The 19417-nt window shown below is 44.8% G+C and overlaps 1 protein-coding gene across 1 annotated transcript; it reads right to left on the minus strand.

Moving 5' to 3' along the window:
- Positions 1-6303: 6303 nt before the first annotated feature.
- On the minus strand, positions 6304-8943 carry GPR27 (G protein-coupled receptor 27). The gene has a single exon (XM_038565853.1). It carries the CDS (start codon positions 8941-8943, stop codon positions 7786-7788), a length of 1158 nt encoding a protein of 385 aa, XP_038421781.1. The 3' UTR covers positions 6304-7785.
- Between the last annotated feature and the right edge of the window lie 10474 nt (positions 8944-19417).

The raw sequence follows: 19417 nt of genomic DNA on the forward strand, positions 1-19417 counted from the left end.
ATAAAAACTTTAAATGACAAACTTTCAGTGAACAACATTGTTTTTTTCCAAGTAGCAAAAAGTAAAGTAATATGCCATTAGCGGAAAACTAATTATGCCTTTGTATAATTGTGTTCCTTTCAATAGAGGCAGGTTATTAAATATATATCTAAAGGTGTTTAATTCTAATATCTTTATAAAACTTATAAGGTAACTTAGAAATTAAAAAAAATCTTTTGTCAGACCACATGTCACCATATTCATAAAGGATTAGAACAATTATGCAAATCAAATTCTAGAAATAGCTCTGGGTATCCCATAATTCCTCAAGATAGATATGCTAATTAAACGGCTTGTGACTGTGGGTTGAAAGAATTACACACTGTACAGTTTCACTCTTTATGTCACTCTGCCAAATGAATACCTGTGACAGGGCTTCCTCCCTCTCTCCTTCTTCATCTTCTACTGAGCACACTGCCATGTAAATTGGTCAGCACTCAGGAAACACATGGGGAAAATACATGGAGGAATAAAAGGAGAAAAGTGAAAAAGACAAGGAAAATTTTCATCGCCTCATGCATTTTCCATTTCATGATCTCTAGAGACTGTTCTAATAAGGCATGTATTAAGTCAGCATCGAAACTTTAATAATTTTTCAAAGCCTTTTGAAATTACAGCACATCTGTATTTCAAGAAAATGAAACCGTTTATTGCACTCTCTAGGTTCCAACACACGTCCTAACCAAAAAACAGCCTGTGCATCTCAGATAGCATACTCTGGCAGAAAATAAGATTCCCCATCCTAGAAAGCTACACACACTGGCATAATTCAGGCAATAGAAACTAATCAGGGAAATTTTAAGAGACATATTTAACCAACAGTTTACGTGTTCACCTACTGTAGACTGGCCACTTAAATCTTAATTTATAAATGACCAAATTACTACTCCTAGAAGCTAAATAATTATAGCTTTAATGTACCTGTCTCTTTAATGTTACCAAGAAGGAGAATTGCATTTATGCCTTGACATTGCAACTTAAAATATTTTCACATGTTTTCACTGCATAATTTGAAGTGACTTCAAGACTTGGGACTTTTAGATAAAAATTTCAAGCTGTTTCTTTATCTGACATGACTGGAAGCAGGACACGGGGTGAATCAAAAACCTACTAAGTTTTTCCCTCCTCCCTTTTCCTTGACCAAAAACACAAAAATACCCTTTCTGTAGTGTCAACTGGTACTCTATCATTCTTTTGGGAGGGAAGTGGAGTGGTCTTCTTAAGGACTACCTGTTTGATTTCTCTTATGTTCTGACTCCTCTGATCAATAATGTCTTTGCTGGCTCTTCTTGAGGTGAGATTTTGTGTAATTTCCTCCATTAAAATGACCACATTCTTTACTGGACTTGAATATTCAGAGACAAGTGGAACAAAAAATGCTGAGCAGAGAATTATGTGGTTTTATTTCACTTGGAGGAATTTACTTTAAAAATGGATACCAGGGCAACCCGGGTGGCTCAGCCCAGGGTGGGATCCTGGAGACCCGGGATCGAGTCCCACATCGGGCTCCCTTCATGGAGCCTGCTTCTCCCTCTGCCTGTGTCTCTGCCTCTCTCTTCTATCTGTGTATTCTCATGAATGAATAAATAAAATCTTTTAAAAAAATGAACACCAGAGTGGGGAGAATGTGGGAGTCAGAAGGTAATGCGAGAACCCAGGAGGAGGGGGAAGATGGAAACTGGAAAATTTTTGTTCCAGTCTTCTGGTTTTTCCTGCTTTCCTCATTTGGGTAACCAGAGATAGAGTGACTACGGCCTGTCACAGACAATTGATTATGATGTCTGATCTCATTATCCCCAAGCTCTTTATCTAGATCTCCCTTTTGGCATCTATTATGTTCTGACTTGATTTGTGGTTTGGGGCATGTGTGCTACGTTCCTCCACTTGGCTTGCTAACTCATTAGCATGAGAACTGGACCTTCCACACTCCTGTGTCCTCCTGCCCTGCCCAACACAGAAACTGGCTTCCTATTAGCTTACAATATCTATTGATTATGGTAGATGGAGTCATTCAAGTGGTTTTCCATTTTCTTGTCACTAGATTTATGAAATCAAAATCTTAAACATGCACTGACCAAAACCAGCCTAGTGATAGGTATTTTTTTAATTTTCTAGATTTATTTCATTCTAAGAAATCAAGTCAAGTATACTTTTTCCAGAGGCAAGTTAATTTAACAGTAAATAGGCTGAATGACCTGATGGTTGGAAAGAATGAGTTAAATAAGTACACCTGGTGTACTTATTTGGGGGCACACCTGGGTGGCTCAGTCGGTTAAGCGTCTGCCTTCAGCTCACGCCGTGATCTCAGGGTCCCGGGATTGAGCCCTGCATCAGGCTCCCTGCTCTGCAAGAAGCCTGCTTCTCCCTCTCCTTCTGCCTGCCACTCTGCCTACTTGTGCTCTCTGTCAAATAAATAAATAAAATCTCTTTTTAAAAAGTCTAATTTTTTTGACTTTGTAAATACAGTTCCAGGATATCTAGCATATCTGTCAAAGGAGTGAAGGGTATTGAATATTTTAAGTATTGTTGCAGTTAGTTGTTGCTTCAGAAAGGAACAATATTAGTGCCTGATGCAATAGTAATTTTTATTTCAAGACCAGAAGTTTGTAGATATGAGCTTGCTTGTTTGGTTAAGCAGCTCAACAATGCCAAAATAGTTGCCTGCTCTTTTTATCTTTCTGGTCTGCTACCTTGACTATGTTGACAGTATCTTTTCTCATGGCTGCAAGATGGCTGCTGTGGCTCCAAGCATCTAATCCTCACCAAAAACATCCCAAATGAAAGGAAGTGGTGGGGGTGGAAGGGAAACAAGAGAGCTCTATTCGTGGGCTAGGCTGGCCCCAAATGTCTTGTTTAGTTGGACAAAAGGCTTAAAGAACCACTTGGACTCAGATTGAGTTTGCTTTAACTTCCATTCACTCCAGAAGCAACTAAAAAGTAGTGCAATAGTGGTCTAGTATGTGGGTGGGTAGAGAAGGTTTCCCATTACCTCCTTTACCCCTCATAAAGGGGATCCTGAAACTCAGCAGTCTTGGTAGGTGACACAGAATGACACATCTGCCAGGTGACTGGAGAACAGCATTTTTCATCCACTACATTTTATAACCTCAGCCATGTTGGCATGCAGACAACTCAAAATGCCAGTAAGATAGGAAGTTTGCTATTCAACCCACCGTGGCACTCAGATCTAATGAGTGGGTTTGGAGATTTGAAAATTTTTCAGGGTCTGCCCTAGAATGATCTCTCCCTCTCCATGGAAGCTAGTTCACCTTTTATGTCTTGGAATTAACCTCTTATATCTGAAGGTTTAGTAGCAATTGAGTTGGGGAACAAGGGAGTGAGGACTTTGGATCCAAGGAACAATACATGTAAAGCCATGTTGGTACGACACAGTACAATCTCTTCAGGGCACTGGCAGTGATGGAGTAGCTGGAGGACAGTACCTGGGAAAGGAATGGGAAGAGATGAGACCCAAGGGAGCTGGAAGTCACCGGCATGCATGAGGATTCATGCAGGTAAACACATTGTGCCAAGAGAGTTCAGAGGAGGGGTGGCTGGGCCAAGAAGGGCTTGTCTACAAGTCTTAGATCTGGGTTCAGCACAAACCCAATGGTCAGCCAGGATCCAGGGGTATGGATGTACAGGCAAATTATGCCTGTGCCATCCCAGGTCTTAAATATTGTGAATATTGCCTCTACTCTGGAGGAGTTGGTGAAGGATTCCCAGACAGAGAAGAGGACATGGGCTTTCCAAGGAGAGCTTATACAAAGGTCATCAGAAAAGGAAGAGCTGGAAATGCACAGAGACGGTGATGCCAAAGTCGTGGAGGGGCCAGACAATGAAAGGGTTTCAGTGGCAGGCAAAGAAGTCCACGCTCTATCATGTACGTCTTTAGAAATATTGAAGAGGGTAGACCCAATCCCGCGCATCCAATCATCCCCTGCAAAAATAAACCGCTAACTCCGCCCTAAGATCCAGGACCCTTTTATCTCTTAGTGGGCAGGGCTTTTGAGAAGGTAGGGGGTGGGGGTGGGACCAAAGACTTGGCAAAATAATTTATTTCTCTTTAAAAGAGGGAGAAAGAAAGGAAGAAAGGAAATGGAGGGAGGGAAAAATGGAGAAAGGGAATAAAAAAAGAGGAACAAAGAAAAGAAGGAAAGAAAAGGGCAGCGGAAACCAATATGGTGAAACTGACAGACTTGTTAAGGTTGGATAATGGATACAGAGATTATTTGCCATTATGCTTATTGACTTATATGCATCCCCACTTGAGATATTTTTTTAGAAAGGAATACAGGTGGAAATGTGAATACCTAATCCTTTCTCTGCAAAGCTTTTAGACATATATCAAAACACCTAAAAATTCTTATTTTTGACCCAGTAGTTCCATGCCAGGACATGCTGATGAAGATTTATACACAAGAAATTTATTGCTTCAAGTGCAGTGACAACGTGTTTATCTCGTGGGGGGGTGGGGTGGGGGTGGGGGAGATGTGCTAAATTAACTTCCCAAATAAACAAATGAGCTATTTCAAAGGAAGTCTTCCCCCAAAGACCTTGTACCTGTCCTGGTACAATGAGTAGAGTATTCTGAAACACAACTAAACTTGTTCTTGATGCTGTCTTATTAATATAATTAGCAATCAAAGTACATGTTAATAAATTCATTGATCCAAAAAGCTGTTGAGGTGTGAGGAGCTTTTTGCCTCTACATGCTATTCCCATAGACCGCTCCTTTCACTGCCTCTCTTTGTTCTTCTGTTCCCTTTACAGTTGGCTGTCATTTCTCATTATTCTTCACCTGAACACTTATTAGAAATCATCCATCTAGTCAGAATAAAACACAACAAAACCAAAACCAGATAACTAAGTTTGTAGACATGGCATCTAAAGTAAACCTTTGGGCAGCCCTGGTGGCTCAGCAGTTTAGCCTGCCTTCGGCCCAGGGTGTGATCCTGGAGATCCAGGATCGAGTCCCACGTCGTCGGGCTTCCTGCATGGAGCCTGCTCCTCCCTCTGCCTGTGTCTCTGCCTCTCTGTGTGTCTCTCATAAATCAATCAATCAATCAATATTGAAGATATTTTAAAAAAATAAAAAATAAAGTAAACCTTTGTCTGAACAAAGGCCTGTTGGGATATCTCCAGCCAACTGGTGCCCTTTTTAAATATGTTCTTTCTTGGGTCCAACCTCAACTCTTCCTAATAAGAATCTCTGAACTCTGCAAGCACTTCATGTAATTCTAATGAATATTAAAATTTGAGAATCATTGGCTTACGGATTATTCCTATGAAAAACAGATTCTGGGCAGCCCCGGTGGCCCAGAGGTTTAGCGCCACCTTCAGCCCAGGGTGTGATCCTGGAGACCTGGAATTGAGTCCCACGTCAGGCTCCCTGCATGGAGCCTGCTTCTCCCTCTGCCTGTGTTTCTGCCTCTTTCTCTCTGTGTGTCTCTCATGAATAAATAAAATCTTAAAAAAAAAAAAAAAGAAAGAAAAACATATTCATGAACTTAAAGCCATATATACACAGAGCCAAAGGGTGTCTCAACCATCAGACTGTGTGTAAGGCTGGATGTGTTCAGGAGTCAGGTGACTTGGTACCTGAGCCATGCCAGGTGCTAAATATTCTGAAAATCATAGAATGACTAGTGACTTCTATTTTTTTTAACTTGGATCCCTGGGGGTGGGGGCATTAGATTAAGTTTACTTCCTGGGCCTGTGTTCAGGTTAGCTGAGATTTCTGACAAGTGGCCCTTGGATAATTAACATCTGGTCTCATGACCTGAGGAGAAATAGTGTAATAGTTACTCATATTTTCCAAATATGAGACCCTCTTCACAGAATGATTGTCTTTTATAGACAAAATAATGCATTTCTCAGAAATAAATGAAATTGGCTACACACTCTTATTATGACTTAACTCTCTAGGACTGAACACGTATTAGTTGATATTATGCTCAACTACAGTAAATTTCAACATATTTACTGTACCCTTAGCTATTTTGATTAAAATGCTCAAACCATGTTTTTGTATGTTCGTTTTAAAAAAGTCATAAGAACAGTATATACATCTACTGCTTCTTTCCTTTAAAGAGAACATTTGCAGATTCTTACCCTGCATTTTAAGACTCCAAATGTCTTAAATATGCTGGTGGTCAACTAAACTAAACAGACATGCACTAAAAGGATAATGGAACATGAATACCACATTTACAAGTGTCTTAGTACCAGTCACAGCCTCAAACAACAGCAACAAAAAACCACTCCAGAATGAAAATACTGGTATATTTGTATAATGCAAAGAGAAATACAGATATAAATCCTCAAAACGGAAGGTACATTAATAAAAATGTAGCATCATAAGCAAAAAATATTATACAGTACTTGCAGAATTTAGTCTTTCCATTTAAGATTGCAATGTGTCTAACAAATATTTAAAATTATGGTTGTCATTATTAATTTAAAATATCCATCAGATGAACAGCACAGCTTAACCTAGCAAACATTTTAAGGAAATGCTTTGTCTTGTAGAAGTAGAGTATCATTATATTCCATTCATTTATACCATGAACAAAAGAACACTTTTCAAAGTGGAAATTAGTTTCTTAAGACAACAAAACTGGGCTTCTCAAAGCACAAGCTGTTTCCATACATGTATTTTAAGTTTTATTGGCAAAAAATACCTAAGCAATTCTGATTTAGTACTCTGCTTCTCAGAGCCTTCCCATTCCGTGAACCACAATCAGTACAAAAACATGCAATACTGTATTTTCTCCACACCATCACTAACCAAAACACTTTTACTCTTTTAAAAGTTACAATTTTACAGAAATGTTTCCACTCAAGATTGGTATAATACAGAGAGCAGTTGTTGATGTGTATTTTATAGTAGTAGAAAGTAAGGTAGGAAACAAATCCTGTTACCGCTTAAAAAACACTGCCTTGCTACTTTACACTCCCATTTCTGCTCTTTAAATTCATCATCAATTACCGAACAAAGTTTTCAACACTTTCAAAGTACCAGACCTGACTCCACGGCCGCTGGCAACTCAGAGGGAACTCAAGACAATCTCCCCCCTTCCTCCTGCTTTCCAACAGAAGACCCTCAAGAAATCAAACTCGTGAAGTCCCCCCTAGGTTCCTCTACTTCACTGCAAAATGTAATGCCACTTGAGGTTGTCAAAAATAGCTTCTGTAGAAAACTGGCCATGGTCTTTAGGAAACGTTGCATGAAGAAAATTAGTTTAGCCTTTATTTAAAAAAAAAAAAAAAAAAAGGAAAGAAAGAAAAGAATGAAAGAAAGAAAGAAAGAAAGAAAGAGAAAGAAAGAAAGAAAGAAAGAAAGAAAGAAAGAAAGAAAGAGAAAGAAAGAAAAAGAAAAGAAAAAAGAAGAGAAAGGAAAAGGAAAAAAAGGAGGGGGGGAACACATGGAATAAAGGATGTCAGTACCAGTACAAAGACTCCAAGGCCTATTGTCAGGATGAAAATATACTTAGTAAGACAAATGCACGGAGCTGGGGTGGGGCTGGAACATTGAAACCCATCCCTCCCCCCAGTCCACCCCCCCCCCCCGAAAAAAAAGTAGTCTGTACAGTCCAAGTGCTTATGCACTTTGGAGAGTCATTTTGAAGGCAGCTTAGAAAATTAATTAGGGGGGCTAGGAGAGGGAGCAACGACACCACGGTCCGAGCCAAAAGGGAAAGGCGGGGTGGGCGGGTGGAGGGAGGGAGGGGGGGACACCCCCTTTCATAAGCCGATGCCTTTCAAATCGCAGGGGAGGGTGGCCTGGGTGGTCTGCGGGCTCTGGCAGCAGGGGAACTGGGCCCTGAAGCAGTCCCGCAGCTCCCTGTTGAAGAGGAAGCACACGACAGGGTTGATGCCGGCCTGGGCGAAGGTGAGCCACACGGAGGCCGTCAGGTAGGCCTGGGGGACGGCGCCGGGCCGCACCAAGACCCGCAGGTAGCTGGCCACGACGTAGGGCCCCCAGAGCAGCAGGAAGAGCAGGGTGACGGCGTAGAACATCTTGCACAGCCTCTTCTCGGTCTTGAACTCCTCCAGCACGAGGAGGCGGCGCGCGCCGCGGCCGGGCCCCGCGGGGCGGATGCCCACGAGCGCGGGCGGCGTGGGGCCGCGGCCGAAGCCCGCCGTCCAGTTGGCGGCCGCCTGGCCGGTGGCGCCGGGGCCGTGGAAGGTCCAGTCGTGGCTGACGGCGGGCACGAGGCGCGCGGGCCGCATCTTGCGGCGGTCGTGGATGAAGAAGAGCAGGCGGAGGTAGATCAGGTGCGTGGCGCCCACCACCACGGCCAGCAGCAGCAGGAAGCCGAGCGCGCCCGGGGCGCCGTCGGGCCGCTGCTCCAGGGCGCAGGGCGCGTCCTCGTCGTCGCCGCCGCCGCCGCCGCCGCCGCCGCCGTCCAGCACGGGCGGGAAGGCCGCGGCCAGCGCCAGCGCCCAGGCGGCGCACACCAGCATCGCGGCGCACGGCCAGCCGGCCAGGCGCTCGGCGTAGAAGCGGTGGTGCGCGATGGCCAGGTAGCGGGTGACGCCCACGCCCAGCAGCAGGAAGGCGGCGTGGAAGCAGAAGAGCGCGGCCAGGAAGGCCAGCAGCTTGCAGCCCAGCGCGCCCGGCGGCGCCCCCGCCGCGGCCGCCGCGCGCCTCGCCGCCAGCATGACGGCCGGGAGGCAGGCGAGCGCGCGCAGCCCGTCGGCCAGGCACAGGTCGAGCAGCAGGTAGTACGGCGCGCGGTGCAGGCTGCGCTCCCGCACGATCAGCAGCGCGAACAGCACGTTGCCCGCCAGGCTCACGCACAGCAGCAGGCTGAGCGTGGCCAGCTTCAGGCCCAGCGCCGCCGCCTCGCCCCCGCCGCCGCCGCCGCCGCCGCCGCCCGGCTCGCTAGCGTTCGCCATCGCGGCCTCCGCAGGCCGTGCGCTCCGCCGCGGGGTCGCTCCGGGCCTCGCCGCTCCCCGGGGCCGCGCGGCCGGGCTCCTCCGCCGCCGCCGCCGCCGCCTCCTCCTCCTCCTCCGCCGCCGCCTCCTCCGCCGCCTCCACCGCCGCGAGGGGCCCGCGGCCGAGCTCCCGGCCGGCGGGGCTCAGCCCGCGCCCCGCTGGCCCCTCCCGGGCTCCCCGAGCCGCCGCCGCGCTCCCGCTCCCGCTCCCGCTCCCGCCGCCGCCGCCGCCGCCGCCATCTCAGCAATGATGCGCGCAGGAGGCGGCGGCCACTCCCTGCACCCCGGGCGCCGCGGGCTTCACTGCGGACAGGGCCGCGCCGCCGCCCGCAGCCCCCCGCATCCTCCGCCGCCGCCGCCGCCGCCGCCGCCGCCGCCGCCGCGCCTCTAGGCTCTGCCCCCCGCCGGGCCCGCCGCCGCCGCCGCCGCCGCCGCCGCTGCTCCCGCCGCTCCCGCTCCCGCTCCCGCCGCCGAGCCCCCTCCCCTCCGCCGGAGCGCGCAGCGTGGCCGCCGCCGCCGCCGCCGCCGCCGCCGCCGCGTCCGGGCCGGGCCGGGCTGGGCTGGGGGCGCCGCCGCGGCAGCCGCGGGCCGGGAGGGAGGCAGGGCCCAGGACGCAAGGCGGCGGCGACCAGTCGCGTCTGGCCCCCCAGGTAACGGGGGTCCGGCGGCGGCGTCCGGCGCCCGCGCTGGGGTCACGGGGGCCGCGCGCAGGGGGAGGTGGCCAGGGCGGGCAGGGTCCGGGAGGCCCCCGGGGCGGGGCGGGGGCGGGGGCGGGGACGGGGACCGGGCGCCGAGCCGTCCGCCCGCCCGCTAGTGATGGGCAGCAGCGGCCGGTACCATCGCAGTGTCCCGTGGCCGCTGCCGTTCAGGTGAGCGCTGACGGGGGGGGGGGGGGGGAAGGGGGAAGGGGGGAAGGGGGGAGGGGGCGGCAGTTTCCTGGGGGAGCTTCACAAGCGTTATTTCCCTGACGTTCGTTTACAGTCACCGCAAAGTTGGTCCCATTCGTAGCATCACTTGAATACCCGAGGGCGCAGAAGCTCGGGGGCGCCCGGGAGTCGAGAGCCAGTAAGCGGGCCCGGGCTGGGATTCAGATTCCACCAGGTCTGATGTCCGGGGCCGGACTCCCAGCGACGCTGCAGCGCGCCCTGGCTCTGGGCCTCACCTGTGGTCCCCGGGAAGAATTATATGGCAGGGGACAGAAATTCAGCTTTTTCTCCGAAGTGCATTGGAAGGTGCACCCCGTGACACCTTCCCGCCCCCCCTCCCCCCAACAGGAGTCTGTTTTCTGGATGATCCTGCAAGGGCAGCCCCTGTTCCCACCCTGAGACACACCGGACCCTCGCAAGCCTTTGCACGTGCCATTCCCTCCGCCTGGTCCAGCCCCACAGCAGGCTTCCCACGGTGTGGGCCATCCTTCTGACCAGTCCGCCCCCTTCCATATCCCTGCCTGCTCATTTTCTTCAGAGCCCTTATCGTTTATCATCTCATAGATTTATTTATTTAAAAAAAAATTCTCTCCTTCCAATCAGTCTGTAAGCTCCATGAAGGCAAGTGACCATGTTTGGGTTTTTGTTTTTTTGTTTTTTTTTTTTTTATACTACTGAATTCCCCAGCCTAGCAAAGTCAGAATCAAGGAATATGTTGTTTTTCAGGTACACTCTTTTTTTTTTTTCTTTTATGCAGAGCATTATTTATTGTCCACCGACTGTGTGCACCCCACGCAATTTCATGGGCATTTCCAAGACAACATAAGATCATACAAGGCCTCGGCCATCAGGCCTAAGGAGTCTAAATTTCAGTCTAGGCAGTGAGGTGACCTGAAGTGTTCCAAGAAGAGTGACATTGTTAGAGCTGTGCTTCAGGAAGATTCTGGTAGCAGTAGTGCTTAATTAAGAGGAAGGACAGGGTAGAGCTTGGAAACAGGCTCAGAGCCCCAGACTTTAATGTGCACAGAAATCACTGGGATCCTGTTAAAATGCAGATTCTGACTCAGTAATTCTGGGATGGAGACAGAGATCTTGCAATTCTGACAGGTTCCTAGGTGACACTAATGCTACTGGTCCACACACCACACTGAGTAGCAAGGACCATGAGGACAGTTTAGACCTTTTGTAAAAACAAGTGATGACCATGAGGACAGTTTAGACCTTTTGTAAAAACAAGTGATGACCAATGACAGTCTGACTTAGGACCCCTCAAGGGCGGGGGTGGGGGGGCGCGCATCCCTGGAGCTGAGATGCACCAGGAACAAGTGGGTGCCTGACCAGGTAGGTCTGCAAATATTTGTTGGCAGAAAAGAGAAATATATTATGGAGGATATTTTGGTTAGGAATTGGATTTTGATAATGGTAGCTTAAATGTGAATGTGCATTTATTTTCCTCATGAAACAAGAAGTCCAGAGGTCAATGGTTGCTGGCATTGCATTATTGGCCCTAGGACTGAATTTCTGAAATGCTTTTAGCCCTTCCCTTGTGATCAATAAGCTGCTGACACTCCAGCCATTGCTTCAGCATTCCAGGCAAAAACAAAGGAAAAGAAAGAAAGCGTAAAAGTGATCCTGCCATCTAAGTAGGCTCCCTCTGAAGAGCTTTTTAGAAGTCCTCTGTTATAACAAACACATCATTGGCTACCACTAGCAGCAGGAAGGGAGATTGAGAAATTGTTTTTGTTGCTGCTGCTGTTGGTTTTTTTTTTTTTTTTTTAACAATTTTATTTATTTATTCACGAGAAAGAGAGAGAGAGAGAGGCAGAGAGACATAAGCAAAGGGAGAAGCAGGCTCCGCACAGGGAGCCTGATGCAGGACTCTATCTCAGGACCCTGGGATCTTGCCCTGAGCCAAAGGCAGACGCTTAACCACTGAGCCACCCAGGCACCCCTATTATTTTGTTTTTTATTTTTTTTTTTTATTTTTTTTTATTTATTTTTTTTTTTATTTTTTTATTTTTTTTTTATTTATTTTTTTTTTATTTTGTTTTTTAAAGCCAGAAACGTAGCCAAGAATGGGATCCTACCTTGATACGGACCTTAGCACCTGGGCTACTTCTGCCCCGAGGAAGGGATGCCTTCTTAAAACCCAAACAAAGACAACAGATTTGGTTCCTTTACGGTAATATTAAAGGCAACCTCGGTTGACTGTTTGCTATGTGCTGTGCACTGTGTTGATTTCCTGACGTGTGTTATTTCATTTAATCATTTTAAGGGCCAAATGTAGTAGGTACTGTGACAGTTCATTTTGCAGATGAGGCAGACAGGTTAAGTAATTTGTTCAGGAATCACATACCTGTGACGGGATTGGGAGGCAGAGTCTGACTCTCAGAGCCCAAACTCATAACTTTGATACATATTGCCTCTTTATCATAACTGCAAAGAAAGTTATTGAGTTTCTAGAAAGAAGAACAAGCAAGAACCACCAACGTTCATGCTCACAGCATTATAGCCCCTTCAGAGAGGAAAGGACTTTTCAAAACCATCTGACCCAATGCTTTCATTTTATAAATAGAATCACATTAATGGCTAAGCGCAAAGGAGAATCTGAGTCTTTTTACTCCTAGGTCAATACCCTTCCTGCTTACTCGAAATCATAATGTTATTTGTCTTAATGAACACATGACTTTGGACTCACTTCACTTCATGGAATCTGAGCTATTGACATTTACAAAATCAGACAGTGGATCAACTGATTTCAGAGCTTTGTCAGCAATGACGTTCAGTGCATCTATGAGAAAATGAAAGTTAAATGTTTATATAATCCCAAATGCGGAGAGTTTATTCTTCAGAAAAGGGACCTTCATCTCTTATAAGTTAGATTTCCCGGTGTTTCCTCCTTCTCCCTGTGGGTTCAGTATGCTTCTTTTTGGGATTTGAGATTTGGTTTAGTCATTTGCCCGGGATCAAATAGCAGAAGCAACAAAAGAAAATACATAAATCATGGCTCCCACAGCATTTATATGACTGCTGCTTTCATTCTCAACATTTGTTCAGTAGATTAATACTTAAGGAAAAACTATTAACATTTTATTGCCAGAATCAACTTATTTTCCTTTTATTGTTTCTAGGAAGCATCAGACAAGAATTTAAAATAGTTTCTTAGGCACGGGCTTAAGTTCCTGCATCTCAGAACAGCTCTATGAGATTTTTCTCTACAAGCAAAATGTTTGTTTTGCTTATAACCAAATTCTTCCTTTTGTACATAGATAGAAAAGTTGAGATTTCACCCCCAAATCAACCGTGTCACTTCTTTTGCTGCACATGTAGATGGTGTCAATGGTAATGGAAATCCAGACCGTTGGGAGGAACTGGTGGACCCATCTTGACAAATACAGTCAAAGCCATGGGTCTCATTGTCAAGAGAGCCAATTTGACTCTCGTCTCTTGTCCAGCCTCAGGCCCCTGGCCAGTCATCTCGCAATGAGTGCATCAAATACCAACTTAGAGAAGACTGGTTTGACTTAACCCCATCGTAACTCTGAGAAAACATGAGCCAGAGTCTATATCCAATGGATGTTGGGTTATCAAAGGATGACACTCACATTAGCCTCTCTGTGGGAGGGAGATGTAACTTCAGCAATGAAAATGGACCCGGAGTTAGTGTGCCTTGGTTCATATCCAAGTCCCACACATTGCTAGTGTGCATCCTTAGCCACGTCCTTTGCCATCTTTAAACCTCCGAATCTCAGAGGCCTGTTGTGAGGAAGATTCCACTAAATGCAAACCATTTACAAGGAATATAGCACATGGTGTGCACACAGGTGATGTGTAATGAGTAACTACTACAGTTATTCTCATTTGCTCTTACCAGACTATAAATGCCTTGGCTAACCATGTCTTGATTAACTTCTATATTTTCTTCCCCGACTTAGACTAACAGGATGCCCTATACATAGTGGGTTCTCAGTATTTATGTGGCAGGTATGAATGTCAGTCTATAAAATCAAGGGCACAAGAACTGTAACTGCTTCCTAGAAACCTAATTTCTGACTCTGAGTTACTATTTTGCCTTGTTGGTGGGGAAAGAAAATGTAATCTTATAAGTGCTTCTTGGGTTTCATCATGGCTCCTTGCTTCTTCAGATGTTCCATAGTTCCACGGTAGTGCCCAGACTGCACAGTATGCAAGCATTAAGGATGTAGCATGTGCAGGGACACCTGGGTGACTCAGCAGTTGGGCGTCTGCCTTTGGCTCAGGGCGTGATCCCGGAGTCCTGGGATCAGATCAAGTGCCCCTTCGGGCTACCTGCATGGAGCCTGTCTCCATTCTCCCTCTGCCTATGTGTCTGCCTCTCTCTCTCTCTGTGTGTGTGTGTGTGTGTGTGTGTGTCTCTCATGAATAAATAAAATCTTAAAAAAAAAAAAGGATAGCGTGTGCATGTGTATGTGGGGTATTCCATTCGACGTGTGGTCAGTTGTTGCCATATTGTTCCTGTCCTTATAAACTATTGTGGTATAGTGATTCTTATTTGCCTCATGCCAGACTTAGGGTTGAGAATCTGAGGTGAGATGCACATGGTATATAGATGTATCCACACATCCTCTCAGCAGTATGCCTGGCAAACCAAGTACAGATCCCCTGTCTCTCAGTACCGCCTTCTCCTCCCTTCTACTTATCTCTGGAGGCTCCCAGTCTACACTGTCAAAGGGAAAAAACAGTTTTTCCTTCTTTTTCTTGGATTAGATCAATTCCCCTAGGGATCTATAGTTCCAGAGCTTAGGTGTTTGGGAAAATAGCCGAGAGGCTACCCTGACATAAACCTGTCCTAGGCAAGGAAGCCTGCTGGCTATGTGCTTGAATGTAGGGAAGGAATAGGGAAAATAGAAGAAGAAAAGTGTCAGTTCATATCCCAAAATATTGTTCTTGCTGCATGTATTTATTGAATGATTATCTTTTTGTGTCTATGAATGGTGTGTTGTAGCACTGTAGTGAAAACTCTTTTAATGGTTGGTGTTCTGCATATGCAAAAGAATGAAGTTGGACCCCTGCTTCACACCGTATACAAAAAATCAACTCAAAATGGATCATAGCCCTAGAAGTAAAACCTAAAACTATAAAGCATTTAGAAGAAAATATAGGAGTAAATATTCATGACTTTCGATTAGGCAGTGATTTCTTTGATGTACCAGAAAAGAGATAAGTAACAAAAGGAAAAATAGATAAATTGGATTTTACTAAAAAAATTTTAAAGTTTGTATTTCAAAAAATACCTTCAAGAAAGTGAAAAGACAACCTACAGAATTAGAGAAAATATTTTTAGGTTACATATCCAATGAGGGACTTATGTACAGGATAAAGAACTCTTATAACTCAACAGTAAAAAGACAAATAACCCAATTTTAAAAATGGGCCAAGCAAATTGAATAGGCATTTCCTTAGAAAGATACACAAATGGCCAATAAGGTCAAGGAAAAATGCTTACCATCATTAGTCATTAGGAAAATGCAAATCAAAACCACAGTGACATACCACTGCACACCAACTGGGAAGGCTATTATCAAAAAGACAGACAATAACAAATGTTGGTGATGATGTGGAGAAATTAGAACCTTCCTGCAATGCTGGTGGGAATGTAACTTGATTCAGGTGCTTCGGAAAATAGTTTGGCAATTCCTCAACAGTTAAATATAGAGTTACCATATGACCCAGTTAGACTCCTAGATATATACTCAAGAGAAATGAAATAATGTCCACATAAAAATTTGTGCGCAACTGTTTATGGAAGCATTTTTCAGAAGAGCCAGAAGGAGGAAGCAATCCAGATGTCCATCTGTGGATGAGTGGATAAAGAAAATATGGCATATCCGTACAATGGAATATCCACTCATAAACAGGAATGAAGTGCTGATACTTGTGGCAATATGGATGAACCTTGAAAATGTTAGGCTAAATGAAAGAACCCAAAATACAGAAGACTACATGTTATGTGATTCTGTGTATACAAAACGCCAAATAGCCAAATCCATGTAGACGGAAAGTAGATCGGTGGTTGCTAAGGCCTGCAGGTAGAAGAGATTAGAGAGAGTGACTGCTAATGGGGTACTGGGTTTGTTTGGGGAGATGTGGAAAATGTTCTAAGGTCAGATAGTGGTGATAGTTGCACAGCTCTGTGAATGTCGAAGGAAAGATAGAATTGAAAAAATTCATAATAAATTCAGATCATCTCCGTGTCCTTTGGCAGTGACCTTATTAAAAAGTGGATGGCTAGGGGCATGTAGGTGGCTCAGTCAATTAAGCGTCCGACTCTTGATCTCTGTTCAAGTCTTGATCTCAGGGTCGGGAGTTCAAGCCCCATGAATGAATGAATGAATGAATGGTAGCTAGGGCCCTGGAAAGTAACGGGGATTTCTTGTTAGTTCTTTCTGAGTGAATATAGGCCTTTGAGGTGTGAATTCATATGTCTGTTCCTGGGGTTGGCCACAGAGATAACTCATGCCTTGCCCTGTGGTCACATGTTGCCTCTTTGGTCCACTTCAGCATTTACATGCTTTGGTGCAGACGTGAACTTGAAAGGAGGGGTTAAATTCTTAATTTAGTCAGTTGCCCTATATTGCACTGTCCACTAGAAAACTATTCTTTTTTAGATCTGCTAATGCTCTCAGGTGTTTTGCATACATTATGTAATTCACGCCTACAAACCCTGTACCCACATTTTACAGAAGAGGAACCCTGAGTCTCATGTTAATTAGAGCAGATAATCACACAGTCTGTGGTCACACAGCACAAAGTGGTGAAGTAAGGTCACAATCGAGACTATCTGGCCTGCAAGCCTGAACCCTTAATAAATATATACAGGGCTGCGTCGATGAATACATAATGAAGGAAAACCTATCATTATCATATAAATATTAAGCTGGGGCTTGTACTACCTGACAGAGTTGAGAAAAACCACTATGCTATAGGCAATATTTTAATCACCCGAAAATGAACACTTCCAATCTTGAAAAAAAAAATCGACGCTAACATGTTATCACCATTTAAACTCTGATTTTTTCTTTTTGTATTTCTATCATAATTTTTTCCTAAGAGTTACAGACATGGCTCTAAGTGAGAAAAAAGCTTCCTTTTATATGACCCCCTCTTTTTCCCATTATGTTTAATAGCTGTTTAAACTCCCTCTAGTGGTTAAGTCGTGGCGTGACCCTAAAGTTTGCTCCTTAGAGATTGAATGTGACCACCCGCCTGGACAAGGTTGCTACTGTGAATGTGGAAGATTGTAGGGTCACACCTGTTCCTTGACTGTCCTCCTCCTGTGTATGGACTAAGGGTGTGAATAGCATGTATCAAAGCTCTACTGCTATAATCCTCTCTCCAATCTCTGTCCTATTTGCTCAAAAGTTACATCATGCATTGATTATGGTTACTCTAGAGAATTAGAGATGGTACTTTGTAAGATAACAGATTTGTGGGGTACATCCCTATAAAATGCACGGAGCTGTAGAACTGAGGCCCACAAGACAGATCTCTAGGGATATACCTACTATTTCTTGATTTTCTCTTACCTATTATGCAACGACTTTCTTGTAAGGAAAAAGGAAACTATTTAAAATACCCACCCTCTCTACCCGTACACATCCTACACGCGTACAAATTCTCTCTCCCCCTTACCACCAGCCTTTGCACTGGGTGTTGACTTAGATAAGGTAGAGACAGGCTCTTTCATTGGCCAGAATTTTTACCGTTTTTGGGGAGAGCATCTGCAAAAATAAGATCCCTGCTTATAGACCAGGCAGGCCGACTTGAATGGTGAAACAGGTCACACAGAAGCTATGATTTTGGCACATTTCTTATTTGACATTATGGTTAAACAGCTACATTTCTCTGAACCCCCATCCCCACCCTGACACTTTCATAACTTTCTAACGTGCATAAAGCTCACTTAATGAGTACAAGTCCGCTTAGCATTAGTGAGGTGTGCAATCGTGAAATTCCACGTGGCCTAGTGTACTTCACAGCTGAATCACGTAATGCATTTTATTAATTGTACCACTTTTTTGTTGTTCCTTAACGCGAATAATTGTCTTTTCTTCTCCCTCCCCCTTAATGTGTGGTATGTGCCACTTTGACCTTGGGCTTTCTGACAGAATCTTGTGGTTTCTCATCATCCATCCAGTCGATCGGTAATAGGGTAGGGGTTTTTTTTGGTTTGTTTGTTGTTGTTGTTGTTTTGGCTTTTGGTGTAATATTTTTGTTTTTTGGTTCTATTTTGTTTTTTTTTGTTTGATTGGTAGTGTTTTCATCCTTGGCGACCTCTCTCCTGAACCTTCCTTCTCTTCTCTCTGGTCTGGACAGTTCTCTGCACAGCTGTTGCCCTGGCACTTTCCATCAAAATCATGCTGGCCTCTTTACTCCCCTGCTGTGTGAAATCTCCCATTTCCTGAAACCTGCATCTTCCTCTTTCTTGTTTTGTTCTTTCATTTTATTTTTAGGTGGTTGTATGTACATCAGGAACTTCCTGAGAAAGGTGGCTTGGAGGTAATTAGTTTTAAGATTTTACACACCTGAAAATGCCCTTATTTTATCTTAATTCTGTAATAGTTTGGCTGGGAATAGAATTGTACCAGGTTGAAAATAATGACTAATGATGTTGAGCATCTTTTCATGTGCTCATCTGCCATCCATATATCTCCTTTTCTAATGAGTCTGTTCAAATTTTTGCCCATGTCTTTTTAATTAGGTCACTAAATTTTTTTATCATTGACTTTTGAGAGTTCTTTATGTATTCTGGAAACAAGTTCTTTTTCAGACACATGATTCGCAAATATTTTCTCTTGGTTGGTGGCTTGTCTTTTTATTCTTTTGGGTTTTTTTAAATTTTTTTTTAAAGATTTTATTTATTCATGAGAGAGAGAGAGAGAGAGAGAGGCAGAGACACAGGCAGAGGGAGAAGCAGGCTCCATGCAGGGAGCCTGACATGGGACTCGATCCCAGGTCTCCAGGATCACACCCTGGGCTGAAGGCCGCACTAAACCGCTGAGCCACCTGGGCTGCCCTTTTTATTCTTTTAATAGTGTCTTTTGATGAGCAGAAGATTTTAATTTTCACCAAGTCCTGGGTATCAATTTGGATTATTTTATAGATGTGCTTTTGGTGCCTTTTCCAGAAAGTTCTTGTGTACACCAGAGTCACAAAGATTTTCTTCTATGTTTGCTTCAAGAAGTTTGATTTTTTTTTAAGTTTTACATTTAGTTTTATGTTCCATATGAAGCTAATTCTTATAAATGGTGTGAGATATGGCTTGAAGTTTTTGTTTTATTTTTGGCATGTAGGTATCCACTTGTTCCTGTACTCTTTGTTGGAAGACCGTTATTGTTCACAGAATTGCCTTTGCTTCTTTGTCAAAGAAAACAAGTGTTCATACATGTCTATGTCTATTCCTGGGCCCTCTATTCTGTTCACTTTCTCTGTCTTGATGCCGATACCACACTTTATTGATTACTGTGGCT

This window comes from Canis lupus, chromosome 20 (genome assembly GCF_011100685.1).
Source record: "Canis lupus familiaris isolate Mischka breed German Shepherd chromosome 20, alternate assembly UU_Cfam_GSD_1.0, whole genome shotgun sequence".
Lineage (NCBI taxonomy): Eukaryota > Metazoa > Chordata > Mammalia > Carnivora > Canidae > Canis > Canis lupus.

Coding starts and splice junctions, on each gene's coding strand:
- GPR27 (XM_038565853.1), bottom strand. CDS start 8,943: ATGGCGAACGCTAGCGAGCCGGGCGGCGGCGGCGGCGGCGGCGGCGGG.